General features: G+C 35.3%; 3 protein-coding genes and 1 non-coding gene across 4 annotated transcripts; 1 reads left to right on the top strand and 3 right to left on the bottom strand.

Moving 5' to 3' along the window:
- Positions 1-425: 425 nt before the first annotated feature.
- Trnaf-gaa lies at positions 426-498 on the bottom strand. Its single transcript has one exon. It is a non-coding gene; the product is annotated as a tRNA-Phe (tRNA).
- A 3,984-nt stretch (positions 499-4,482) lies between these two features.
- On the top strand, positions 4,483-5,327 carry LOC114539600. Its single transcript, XM_028560237.1, has 3 exons — positions 4,483-4,655; positions 4,766-5,020; positions 5,165-5,327. Exons 1-3 carry the CDS (start codon positions 4,483-4,485, stop codon positions 5,325-5,327), a joined length of 591 nt encoding a protein of 196 aa, XP_028416038.1.
- Positions 5,328-5,405: 78 nt separating this feature from the next.
- LOC114539599 lies at positions 5,406-8,387 on the bottom strand. Its single transcript, XM_028560236.1, has 9 exons — positions 8,218-8,387; positions 7,709-8,066; positions 7,350-7,547; positions 7,002-7,188; positions 6,618-6,824; positions 6,320-6,488; positions 6,029-6,174; positions 5,656-5,853; positions 5,406-5,548 (listed from the first exon to the last, which is right to left on the bottom strand). Exons 1-9 carry the CDS (start codon positions 8,253-8,255, stop codon positions 5,406-5,408), a joined length of 1,644 nt encoding a protein of 547 aa, XP_028416037.1. The 5' UTR covers positions 8,256-8,387.
- A 272-nt stretch (positions 8,388-8,659) lies between these two features.
- Positions 8,660-9,638, bottom strand: LOC114539590. The gene is made up of 3 exons (XM_028560227.1): positions 9,251-9,638; positions 8,975-9,178; positions 8,660-8,809 (listed from the first exon to the last, which is right to left on the bottom strand). The coding sequence occupies exons 1-3, from the start codon at positions 9,599-9,601 to the stop codon at positions 8,660-8,662; spliced, it is 705 nt and encodes a 234-aa protein (XP_028416028.1). The 5' UTR covers positions 9,602-9,638.
- Between the last annotated feature and the right edge of the window lie 4,581 nt (positions 9,639-14,219).

The raw sequence follows: 14,219 nt of genomic DNA, 5'->3' as shown, positions 1-14,219 counted from the left end.
ATAATAGGAGTATTATTCCATACTCTTATGAGTATTATTCCAGGACACGAACACTGACAAGGATAGGAAGAATCGCCATTCATCGAGCTTGTTAAAAAGAAAATTGATATTTTGAACGAATAAAGTTGTGTCGCATATTCGAGAATTTAATGCGTTTTTAATTGATTGAATAGGAAAAAATATGGAGGATGCGGGCATCGATCCCGCTACCTCGCGCATGCAAAGCGCGCTGTTCCATTTGAGCTAATCCCCCAGAGCCGCCGTAATGCATTGAAATCTATTGTCACAATGACACATATTTATTTTGGTTTTTTTACATTTGATTACCCAAACAAACTATTTGCGAAAACCGCAAAACGAAAGCATTATTTTCAATATATTGCAGACATACCAAGCTAACCGGCAAAGTCTTTCAAATTATCTCCTGCCGAAACCCGGGATTGAGCCAGGGACCTTCAGATCTTCAGTCTGACGCTCTCCCACCTGAGCTATTTCGGCATACAGCTTAAAACGTGTATTCATGTTCTTCAGGCGTTTTCGATCATCCACCTAGTTCTTATTCAACTTAACTTTACAATTTTTTCAGGGTTATACATTTAGCACCATTAAAAATTTGGAAATTCAATACTAAATAACATTAAATTCGTTTCTAACCGCATTTTCGACATTGAATGCTGTGTCGTTGCAATTGCCGAAGGTTTTTCGCATAACCGTTAACGGATGCCAAGGCTTGATATGCTATTACCAAAGCAAGTATTTAGGAAGTTTATGATTTTTATCAGAAAAATGTAAATATTTAAAAAAGACGAAGCGTCTTTATTAAAAACAGCAGAGATAAAATAATAAGATGAAATTTAAATACTTCGCGGACAAATGCAAATTTTTCGCGCTTATTACTAATCATGTTTCGCAAATAGTGTCAAATAATTCAAAAGAGGAAGTAAAATAACGTTTCTACACTCAATCCAGTTGTTGAATTTCTACTCTCAATCCAGTTGGTCTCAGTTGTGATCTATCTGGTTAATGAAATTGCTTAGTGCTCACTGATCCAGACGTTAGATGCATGGTTCAGTAAGTAACATATTATATAGTTCAGTATTTATTGGGTCAGTTAATTATATCATTCGGTGGCTCAATCTAGTTAAATAAGTATGGCTACGTGCTTTGTAACCAAGCCTTAAAGTGCCTATGTCACTCGTTGGATCTTTAAGATGCAAGCAACTCAACTGTCTGCGGTTCCTGAGTCCCAACCTCCTGGGTTTAAACACGGCTATCTAATTTGAAACTGCCCATTGTTTACAGGAGCCTGAGACTCAGGACCTGCAGGTAGTTTAGAGACTAGTATCTTCAAAATTGTCGCACTAAATCAAAAAACTTTTCTAATATATTGACTAACTTTTTACATTCTTTTCAAATGCATAAAGATTCCACGAGTGATATAGGCAACATAAAGCGTTCCAAAGACATGTTCTGTAATCGGCGTCGCGTTTGTAGGTCACACGAACCTCTGTTCCTTTTACTACGTTCATCTTAACAAGAAGCGAGAAGTCTGTAGAATTTTTTAAATATTTCATGCATGTTTAAAAAAAAACTGAAAGAAGGAAGAATCAGGACAGTTTAAACTTTTCATTCAAATGACAGTGACACAGCTTTGCTTTGCAGACTTAGTTCTTCACACTTCTCGAGTTAGCGTGTCTCTTCCGACTATATTGCTTTCATACTCATAGAAACCCAACAAATAACAATGATAATATCTTCTTTTTTGCTGCGCCGTTCGAACACAACAATTATGACTTAAGACAACTAACAACTTATAATAAATTAAGATATGCCATGCTTCTAAACCGCAACGCCTTTCTCCATAATGATCCTTAATGGGTCGTGAATGTAATCGTAGTGTGGTTATTACATTCATTAGTTATAGCTAATATATAAACCAGAGCGGAGATAAATGTGATTAATTATAAATACATATGTGTTGCTGTGAAATAATAAACTTCAATTTGGTATAATGGTTGAATAAAGCGTTTTAATGACACTTGATGTGCCATGCAACTCGGACGAATTGCTCATTGTGAGTGAGAATGTAATAAAAGCTTCACTTATCTACTAAATACCAGTCTTCTGTGTCAATTACTAAAATGTATATAAAGCAAAGAAATACAAAAATAACACTTCATCAATTTATTTTCGATTAAAATTACGAACAAAAATGCATGCAAAACTATAATTAAACAACAAAAAAGCTCATCCTTATCACGTTTTCTTCAATGTTTATTTACGCTTCTGAAAAAAATGAAAAAAGAAAAATTAGATTGAGATCATTTTGGGACAACAATCGTTATACTAGCTTTACTTTGTTTTGTAGAATTCTAGGAGAAATGAACAATCATTCTTGTTCTAGCGGCCCTATAGCGTTTTAGATAGTACATATGACTGATAACGTACTGTTTCATTGCTGAACCTGATGTATGACCATTCTATTCCAATTAGCACAATCATTAAGACCAGGCATAACTGCACCCCACACACTTAAACACTGATTATATTGTACTGATTTAAGGTGACCATCGTCGGTAATTTGCCACTGTAGTGGGTTATAAGAACATGGTTGGAGAACAACTTGTTTGTTATATGAGGTTATAACATTAAAGCATCTCCCACTTGCCAAATCTTGTATGGCATTTGTCGATGGAAGAAATTGAAACAAACATGGAGCGGAAGGTGTTGCCGTCGAGAAACTTAAGGAATTTCCAAAGCTGCACAGATAACCATATTGCTCGTGTCTTACCGTGAACTTTGCGAAAGCTAGAAAGGATTTTCATAATGAAAAAATATCTGTCACATGTAAAGCACTTTTGGATATTATTTATTTTTGCACTGGTTTAAATTAAATGAAATTGCTGCGAAACAGTGCATATATAAACATATATTGTTATTGGGACTTAAATCTTTCTTCAGCCATATTTTATTTTAACAAGAGTTTTTATAGAGAGCGGTAGGATTTCAGATACTCAGTCCGCCAGACTAATTTTATTTTGGAACCGGGCCGAACTGAGTATGGGAATAAACACCCTACCAGTTATCGTTCTAGCAATCGCCCTGAGCTCAAATCGAACTTTAATTTTAAGTCCCTAATTCACTTTTTTTGCAGACCACATTTTTCTGGAAATGACTAGCTGCCTTACTGTGAAAGACTTAAAATACTGAAAATAGTTGGTGGGATAATGTAATAGAGTTTGATGCATGTAATTTATGCAATAACTGACCAAATTCGGCTGCATTCAGGAGAACGAAAGCCAGAAAAAGAGCAAATTTCAAAGAAGCCATTGTCGTTTCAACTTTCCTTTTCAGCTGTTATTCTACAATAAATTTTAACACACAGATCAATAATAAACTCGTTACTTAATCACGATTCAACGTTAAGTGGGTAGAAATTTTCCAAATGTACTTTTATCTCTATATTACAAATCATTATTCAAGTTGATATGCAAGGACCTCCATTACCATTTCCACTGGCGATAATTTTCAGCAAAGAGAAACGTAATTCTGCACGCACTTCGGCTCGTGTATACACAACCGATTGGTACTACCTGTATTTTTGCCAAATAAAACAGACAGTTTCCAAACTGTCGCATCTTAAGTAAATGTATTTATGCTGCAAACCATAACAGAGAACAACACAAAATCACAAAAAACAAAGGTTAAACGTCAAATGCTACCTTTCGAATATTTATTGAGTGGTTTCAGTCGACTCTAAAACTTTTGTAATGGCATATATCTTTAGTCTTTTAAAATTCAAATCACACTTTGAAAAACATTTTTCAAGTTAAACCAATGGTTTCACCCCCTTTATCCATAGTGAATAGTTATCACGTTTCATTTTGCACCCTTCAGACAGAATGAAGATGATTGTGTGATAAAGTCGAAAATTCAGTCCTAATCTGTGTCTTGTTTGAATTATATTTTGATCCTCAAAATTTCTTGTTGATTCGGAATTTGCCTTTACTTTGAAATCTTTGGTTTCAGCAATAATAGGGACTGCAGACATGCAGCTTCAACTATTATATGACTTCATTTAAAGTGCACATGCAACCATTTCAAATTTGGTGTTTTTATGAAGTTTAGACCATGTGTAAATAGATGTTAAATTTTTTTCCTTAAAAAAAGTGAAAGAAACAGAACTTTTTTACAGTCAAAGTTGCCTGATTGGGAAAAATTTCCGCGACTCTGTAAGAGTCTGGGGCGAGGCACGTATGACGTCATTTAAGGAAGGCGTATTAAACTGACACGTAAAGTCAATATCAATGTTATGTAAATTGGGGCAACAAAATTTCCATTTTTTGCGGCAAAATTGAGTAAAATATAAAAAATATGTCAGCATCCGATTCTGATTCAAGCACAGCGTCAAGAGAGGTCGACTCTGACATGTAAAGACGAGAATTTGATTTAGAAGACGACGAACATTCATTGGCAGATAATATGAATGCGAGCGTTAGTGTAAACACGAACGATGGCGATTTTGAGGCGTACGGAAACGAACCACTGGCAGACGAAGCCTGGTTACAAAACTACGCAAGGGAAACGGAACAAGAAAGACGACAAATCGAAGAATATACACAGAGATTGCAAAGCGAAGTACCTGTTAATTCATGGTAAATATTCTATGAAATAACAATGAGTGTTTTGAAACCACCAAAGTCAATCGCTATTACTGTAAATTTAGAACTTGTAAAAAAGCTGACTGTATGTTTTTAATTGGTAGGTGCAATTGTGGAAATTGCAATGTGGATTTGTTAACAAATCCTAAGGAGTGTAAATGCTGTCACGAAATCGCGGACTGTTTGATAGAAATGCAAGACGAAGTGGTTGTTAGCCAATTAGGGAAGCAGCCAAACTGCATCACAGACCATCCGGGTTTTAATGCCGTTTGTCTCAATCGATGGTCATTACAATTATCGGCGAGCCAATACCAAACGCGAGATGGAATAAGATATCGTAAAAAAGCCTTGGAGGGAAGGTACTGTATGTTCTTAATTAAATGTGCTTTTCAATGGTTACTGTTAGAGAAAAATTGCAATCACTAGCATAGTGTGTACATCCAACTTGGCTCAACAAAGAGAGTGCATTTTATAAATCAGTGGCATTATTTTGAATCCTGTAGATTTTTCCGTGTTGTTGCCTATCGGCAATTTACAAGAATGGTCCATGGCATTCTCCATGACAAAAGGATTCCACTGCCAGCATGTGCCTACCATGCAATCCGATCAACTTTCCCTGTAGCAAAAAATGAACACTTTGAAGGTTATCAAGAGGGTGATTTGTAATATATGTACGGTACGAATTGTAATATATAAATGTAATATAATATAGCAATGGTCAATGTATATAATATAGGTTTTTCCCTATGTACTATTGCTTTGTGTTTTATTTCTTGGGCAGTTTGTTACATTTTTGTGTCCATCCATATGATTTTTGCACAGACTGCAACGAGGTTTTGCTCTCTTTTTTGGACGAGAATTTTCTGGAGTTGTCACAACCTCCTCAACTATTGGAAAATATAGAAATTAGTAGGTGAACTGGTAGCTGCATGTGTGTTGTTACCTCATAAAAATTCAAACAAAAACATTTACCAAAAGAACAGTGGATTACTACCTGGATTAGTTGGTGGAACATTCAATGTTGTCATACTTTGTCGTCTTGCCTTTTTCAAAATAGCATCAACTTTAGATTGTTTTTCCAGCATGGTATTCATTGGCAAAGGTGTCATCTGTTTGATATCATTTCTGGCTTTGTCCAGCTTGTCTTCTTGAATTGCAGAGAGCATCACTTGATATATATCTTCAATATATTCTATGAAGTATAATTAGTAGACAATTCTTTTAAAATAAATTCATAACTTCACTAATTCAGAAAAGACACAATTTCATCAAGCCATTGTACCATTTTAAAGTGGCAAAGTAACAAACAGTATGACACTACCAAATAGCAACAATGTTCATACTGCCGCCAGCAGCATTTGTCTTACCAAAATTCTGAGCAACTTTTACATTTCGAACAACAGCTTCACCGTTTTTGAATTTTGGGTAATGAACTTTAACTTGGGTAGTACCATTCTTTTCACAATTCTCTCGATCTAAATTACTATTGAAATGCACCACAGCAAGGACATGCCTAAAAGAAAGACCAATATTTCAACCCATGGAAGCAGACACAAGACTTAAAGATGACAAGGTGTAACACAGTGATATGATGTCTGTCGTTATTATACACTGAGTATGATAATTAACATCAGTTCTCATTTGGGCAAATAACATACCTACAAAACATTCCAGGGAAAGAGTAGCTGATCATTTTGGGTGAGAACTGGTTGACAACAGAGTGAAACCCTTCTAATGAACTAGTTTGAGACAATGGGGAAGCTTTCATAATTCCTGCAACAACCTGGGCTTGGTTAAGGCCATACATCTTGTTGTATGCCACAGAATCTGATAAAGAATACAAAAATAACAAATTGTTGGACTGCTGTGGTCCTATACTACCAGATAAACCCTTCTCCAACGAACTCCTAACCTTCATTTAGCCATTTTCGTGTTGGATGGTGGAGTCATGGGCACATTTATCAAAGAGAGGATCAGAGAACCCGCTGTGTTTGTTCTTTACGTGACCAAGAAAAGATTTGAACTTTGCCACAATAACTTTGCCATTGCCAGAAAGTGTTGTTGTAGCGCTCCAATATAAATGATTACAGCATGGTTTGATCCATTCGAGAATTGACTCACATCCAGCATATTTAGCAATTTTTGCCAATACTTTAGTCACTTCTACATTAAGATAAAAATAACAATAACTATTGCTGAACCTATCTATTATGCTATATTTATGAAAACAAATGCTCATAAATGCATCTTCAGTGTGAAAGCATAACCCACAAGTACTGCACTGTATACTGTGAAAGAATTAACGACAAGGACACATAAATTAATGTAGATCAATTATACTTTTTGTCAAGTGCCAAAGGTCAAAGTAGTGAGTAATGTTGGGACGTTTTTCTCTCATATGTTTGGCGATTTTTGAGTGTCTGTCTGTAATCAAGGTGGAAATAGGGATGTTTTGGGATTCAAGGAAGTCCATTGATCTCTGGAAACCCTCAAACTCCATGCCAGTACTGTTTCCAACTTCATTTCTCTAGAAAATAACATCAAACATTCTTTAATAACTAAATTCCAACTATTTGGCATGGTCAATTATAATATCACTGCAACCAAATTGCACACATCATACTATATTATCTATTCCAAAGCAATAGAACTCTCTCTATGTAATGAATTTATTATCACTGTACATACCTGTACAAGAGAAAAGTCAATAATTTTTGGTACAGTGCAGCAAAATGTTGTATATGCACAGTACTTTGCACTATGTCCCATTGAGTCATGCCTTCCATCCCCAGCAATTGTCAAAGAATTTTGGCAGGCCTTTAGTTCCTCCATTATTTTTGCTTGGTATTCTCTCCAGTAGATAAGCAATGCAGGATATAATTTTTCCTAAACACATTTTGAGCAATTGTTTTAAAATTTGCATATATTGATGGAACGTGAATGGCATCTGCCAGCATCATAATTACTGGAACATACCTGTACTAACTCAGTTTTAACACTTATCATAATTATCTTCATTTTATAACACTTTAATTTTTGTGACTTACACGTTGGTGAAGGAAGTATGTCCTCAATGAAATACATGATAAGCCCATGTGCTTCAATGCCCTGGTAACCTTGGTTGCAGAAGTTCCAGAAGTAAGTATGCCAAAGGACAACAACAAATTTCCTGCTGGAATTGAAGTCCCAGTCATAGGGGGTTGGCTATTCCATGTAGTATCCTTTTTGCCACATTTCAAGTTTGAACAAGTTACTTTTACTTGGGCCATTGTACCAACTTCCACAACATTTACTAGCACATCATCTGATTTGCAAGTTGAACAGAATTTAAATAGATGCAATAGCTGAGTAAGGAAAACTATAAATTTTGGCTCTGTTCTTAGATTGGAATCCTTGTTCAGTACCCTGAAAAAAGAGTATACTTTATGTAATTATAACTGGACTAAATTTATAAACAAATTTATAACGTACCTTGAGAGTAATGCGAATTACTCTCTACCTGATTACCACATACCAGTAACATTCACCATCTGCCATAAACAGTACAATATTTTACCTTTTATATGTTTTCTGGTACTCTGTATCTGAGTCCATGACACTGGTTAACGGTCCTTCTGCTTCGTCTGTCTCTGTTTCATAAATAAATTCATCCTCAAGATCACTTTCAGGTCCTGATTCTTCCCCAGGATCACTTGACTCAAATTTTTCATCACAATGCAGCTCATTCTCTGCCAATATGCTACTCATGGAGCCGATGGAGGCTGCATCATCCCTGTGATCGTCTAGAAATAATGTACAAATAAAAAATATTACAGATTAGTTTTGAAAAGTAACCTATAGTTACTGCTTTGTAATCACATAGTGCAACTCTTGTAAAATACTAGTTTCAGTGATACAGACATTACCTACTTTAGTTCCAAGAACAACACAAATTTCCCTCTTCCAAGCTACTTCTAAAAACAAAACAAACCTTTACTAACAATGTATACTTTTAGACTTTACCTACCTATTTCAGTTGAATTTAATTTGGAACTGTTTAATTCAGTCCTGCTAAGCTGGAGTTTATGCTTTGCTCCAAGCCACAGGTTCTTGTAATGACGAATCTCTTTCTGAAGGACAACACAATTTTTGCACTCCACAGCTACTTTCTATATCAGAAAAAAACAACTTAACAAACAATTATGTATGTTTTTTTTTCATCCTCTATGCATATACCTATACTGTTATACCAAATTTTGGCACTGTGACTGTGATATAACGCTCACAAAAGCGCATACTGTTCTTGCAACGTATTTTATATACTTATACAGTACCTTAACAGCTGGACCATTACTATCATCGGTAGTCAAATCATCATATTGATAATCCAACAAAGGCTCATCATTAGTTGGAGCTGCTTCTTTCATAAATTGCTGACTGTCTGTGTCTTGACTAGTTGACGGCAGATCAACAACACTGACAACATTAGCTGCTGGTAGCTCATCAGCCTTTTGACGAGACATCCACTTTCTTTTAATCTTAAAAAAATGCCATGCTTTTAGAAAAAAACGGTGTACATATAGTACAACAGAAATATAAATAATACTCACCATTCTCACATCTCTTGTAGTCAATTCCCTGTCAGTTTTTGCATGGATCGTTGGACACGCAACTATACCAATATCATCTCGAATCAAACGAGGTGAAAAGTGAATATCTGATTCGGAAAGCAAACTAAACTTGCGAGAAAACGATTCCGGTGTAAAGTGCTCAGAGCATACAGCAGAATTCTTTGTGGCAACCCACTTGTCACGAGTAGCACAAACGAAATTGATCCATCGCTTTCTCCTGCGCTTAGCTTCGCTTCTTTCGTCATTAAAAAAAGGAATTCGGTGTAACGAAATTCCTTTATCCAAGTTTGCAAGGTTAGAGCAACCAAAAACCACACATCTGTCTGGCATTTTAATGCTTTCTTTCGTGAAAATACTGTTTACAGTTGTTTACAGTATATTTGTGACTCGCCAAAGACAAACCTTCCTTAAATGACGTCACAACTCGGTTTCAGGCTATAAACGCAAGTCCTCGGCTTTTCATTCGCAGCATGCAAATTTTGCGGTTTTTTGACAACTTGGCAAGCGATATCTCAGAAACGAAAAGAGATATTAAGATTCTGTAAAATACTTTTTTACTTTTTTTTTTAAGATCTATTGATATACCTTAAATTTGAAATGGTTGCATGTGCACTTTAACAATGATGAGATGAAGTTATACGATAAAAATTATATGACAAATATACCGGTTATGTTTCACAAATTTAAAATGAATAGTGCTATAAGTAACGACATCTAGCAATATGTAATATGACATCACATGACGTGAACAACTGTAGAAGCTTGATTATTCTCTTATTCGTGCAGCAGAATGTCGCCATATTCAATGTTTTTTCATTCCTGTTCACATGCATATAGAAAATTTTAGCCCTCTTTATTCACACCGGGGCTTGTATTAAAATATTTAATATCTTGCGTAAGATTTATTTTCTATAATTAAGTATATGAATGTAGGCTTGATATTCAAGTAGCGCTCTCAAATCCTAAGATTACCTACGTAGAACTATGCTCCTATGACGGCGTGTAAATTAACGTTCGTGCATTAGTAAAAGATTTTTGAATAAGAAAATAACATTCTATCATACCTGAAATATCTTCAACGTTTGCGGTTACTGGTTCCAATGTCGTCGCAAGCTAATAAAATCCGTGAACAAATCACTTACTTTTATATGCTCACTCTAATTATCATAAACAGGCTCGTAGGAATTGTATTCAAATTTGCATTGATTAAGATAAGTGGGTTTTTTTAAGAAACACTAACGCCTGTATTCTAAAAGCTCACTCACACTCAAACTCATTGAGTGGGAGATCTTAATCTTCTCATAACCTTTCCAAGGCGGTATTTCCAGCTTAATAGGGGCTTGATTTACAGTGATTTACCTTATATCTTTCCATCTATTCAGAGAAAACTTTCTCATTGATCAGCATTAACAAAATTTATATGTCACACTCAATGAGTGTGAGTGTGAGTGAGCTTTTTGAATACAGGCCTAAGTGTTTTTTTTTTTTAAACACTCAGGCCCCTCTCCGAATTACATGCATGGAAACGTCCCTCCCGCGGACTTTTGTCCTTGTACCTAATCATTTACATCAGCAAAATTTTCCCCCCGTTGATTGCATGCAAACTATTCGTGATCTTTGAATGAATTCGATTATCTCGCCTTGCACGAGCAACCGTATCGTGTGGTTGCGAAATAATTAAGTACACGTATGAGATTTGAAGTAGTCGTATATGCTTCGTTGCCTCTATAAATTATATGACTTTCCATCATTATAAAAGAGGAAACAATAATTGTTCGTATACTCAATTATCAACATGAGCAAAATTTTCCTCCAGTTAATTGCGCTTTCCACGAGCAACCGTATTGTGTTGTTGTTGAGTATACTCTCATGCAGCAGGGTAATCTTTTCATCATTTCCTGATGATTATATACATGCATGTATGTATCAAAATTAATTTCTCTAATCTTCAGTATAAATATACAATTTATCAAGGTAATGTACCCATCATAAATCCCTTTAATGGCTGGAACTTATAGTCAGAAGCTGAGACTAAAACAATAAACTTCGCTCAGTTGTTGTGTGAAATATCAAACTTCCCTTTATATTAATAACATTATGCATAACAATCTGTCTTTAACAGCTAAACTATACTGACTATACATCGTATGCATTTGGCTGCAATGTCGGTGTTTGCAATTATTATGCATCTAACCAATCACAAAATGTAGTCTGCCAGATTTATATCTGGTTCCAAAGGGATTTATGTTGGGTTACATAACCTTGAGAAGTTATATATTTACAGTGAAGATTAAAGAAATTTGATACATACATACATCTCTATAATCATTTAGGATGTGAGGAAAAAATTATATATAGCTCTATTCCTCTTTTATAATGGGAGTTAATATAAGCTGCTTAATTGGCTTTCAAATTTTCTGTTGAATGCAAATGCGTATGTGTTACGTTCGAGCACTTCGAATAGCTAATTTTCACTAGATGAAATGCGCCTATAGTGTCAAAACAGAACATTAGACATTAGACATTGCTATGAAGAATTTTGCTTCCGAATGTACTACCCGCATATGCATATTAAGTAGGCATAAATCACATCAGGAGAAAATTCCGAGCAATAATGCGGCGGCGATGTCAATTTTGTATATCGATAGAGATGGTTACGGTGGCTCACAAGGGCCACCCATATAAATACGTAAATACCAATCCACAAAAATTCAAAACACAATTTAAATAGTTCGAAAGGCACTTTACATGTTTTCAAACGCACTTTAAATATGTGCCAACACACTTTAAAAATTTTTAAACGCACTTTAAGTTTTCCAACACACTTTAAATTTTCTAACACACTTTAAATTTTCTAACACACTTTAAATTTTCTAACACACTTAAAGTTTTCCAACACACTTTAAATTTTCTAACACACTTTAATTACACGCGGGCTCATCGCATAATTACGCGCATGCGCAAGTCAAGGTTACTTTATTTTCTTTTTTATCCTGTCGTGCGCGGTGCGTTTTTTCACTCAATTTAATTGAACTTAAAAGCTTACAGGAAAGCAAGGAGTCGAAGATATAAGCAGTACATGATTGATAATTATGAGTTGTGCAGGGTTAATTTAATGTGATATTTTATAGGTACTGTTATAATGCAATCAATTTATTGTGGATAATGTTTTGATAATGCAATAGTTATGTTTGCGAAACTGACCCTTGTCCTTTCCTTACACTGATCTTAGCCCTAACCATAACCCCAAACCTCAACCTCCCAAATTTCTTTTCCCACCAATACAAATGAGCCTAAAAAAATTCAAATTCAAACAGCAGCTACTGTACTGGTCCTACTGATGTCCACTAAACTACAGTCTCATGTACAGGTAATGCCAGTACATGAAAAAAGGGTATTTTTTGGCACCTCTCTTGGTTATAACAAAGTATACTGTTTAAATATATATATATATATATATATATATATATATATATATATATATATATATATATATATATAAACCTTTTATATATATAAACCTGTTAACCTTTTACTAGTGTTAAAGTGCATGTGTACGGCAAAACATTTTCAGATAAACTGTTTTCTGATTACAATGACAAGACATTGTGCGGTAGCGACTTTATACAAGGCCCGAAAAATTTTTTGTCCTATACGTGATCAATAGAACTTGTTAAGGAAAAAGTGGCAAGGAAAAAAGTTCCCCCGCACGCAGCTACCGGATTTTATTGTGTACAGACATTGGCCTTATTGTATGGCTGCTACAGTGGAATGACTAGGATTTTAGTAATAGCGAAAGCAGTACTGAGAAAATTGCTTTGATAGGGTCAGATATTTGACTCCCTTTCTATATGCGTTGATACTTATTCCGCACTGCCTTATAGCTTCACGCAGCGAGCATTTTTAAATTAATAACTTGTTAATAACAGAATTTCAACCGAGTACCTACTGCGAGTAATGAAACTAATAGTGGATTGATGACAGTTTTTGCAATTATATTTAATGAGATAATGCGCTCTGATTTCCTGACTTTTGCGGATTCAATCCGCAAAAGTTGCTTTTTCCAGGCCGTGCGGGTCGTCATGATAGAAGTATTTGGCATGCTTTGAGGCTTCGCCACCATATTAACGTTAATCGTCACGTCGTAGCGAAAATACTGATGAAAGAGATTGGGGGTTGTCCTATGCGCATTCCGTACAGACTGTGGAACTGAAAACGTTCTTATGTGCTATGCAGTGCTATCTAAGGTCAGATGGTAATGATGAATGGGCTGGGGAAAAAGCTCATGCATATAGTTCATCTCCAGACAATAGAGGCTTGGTGGTCATATTTACGACGAAACAGGTCAGGCTGGTGGATTTAGAAGAACAACAGTTGCTCCATATGGGTATCCACGGTTAAAATAATTAACAATAAGATCCGTAGTCTCTTTCTCCGATACACATTTCTCACAGTACGTTTCTGCATCAACCGCAGCATTGCCGCACCCTGCACAACTCATAATTATCAATCATGTACTGCTTGTATCTTCGACTCCTTGCTTTCCTGCGAGCTTTTAAGTTCAATTAAATTGAGTGAAAAAACGCACCGCGCACGACAGGATAAAAAAGAAAATAAAGTAACCTTGACTTGCGCGTAATTATGCGATGAGCCCGCATGTAATTAAAGTGCGTTCAAAAATTTAAAGTGTGTTGGAAAACGTAAAGTGTGTTTGAACATATTTAAAGTGCGTTTCAGAAACTTAAAGTGTGTTGGAAAACTTAAAGTGTGTTAGGAAATTTAAAGTGTGTTAGAAAATTTAAAGTGTGTTAGAAAATTTAAAGTGTGTTGGAAAATTTAAAGTGTGTTGGAAAACTTAAAGTGCGTTTAAAAATTTTTAAAGTGTGTTGGCACATATTTAAAGTGCGTTTGAAAACATGTAAAGTGCCTTTCGAACTATTTAAATTGT

This window comes from Dendronephthya gigantea, unplaced genomic scaffold (assembly GCF_004324835.1).
Source record: "Dendronephthya gigantea isolate DGI-Jeju-01 unplaced genomic scaffold, DenGig_1.0 000208F, whole genome shotgun sequence".
Classification (NCBI taxonomy): domain Eukaryota; kingdom Metazoa; phylum Cnidaria; class Anthozoa; order Malacalcyonacea; family Nephtheidae; genus Dendronephthya; species Dendronephthya gigantea.
The sequence above is the reverse complement of the archived record's forward strand: the minus strand, read 5'-3'. Positions and strand labels throughout refer to the sequence as shown.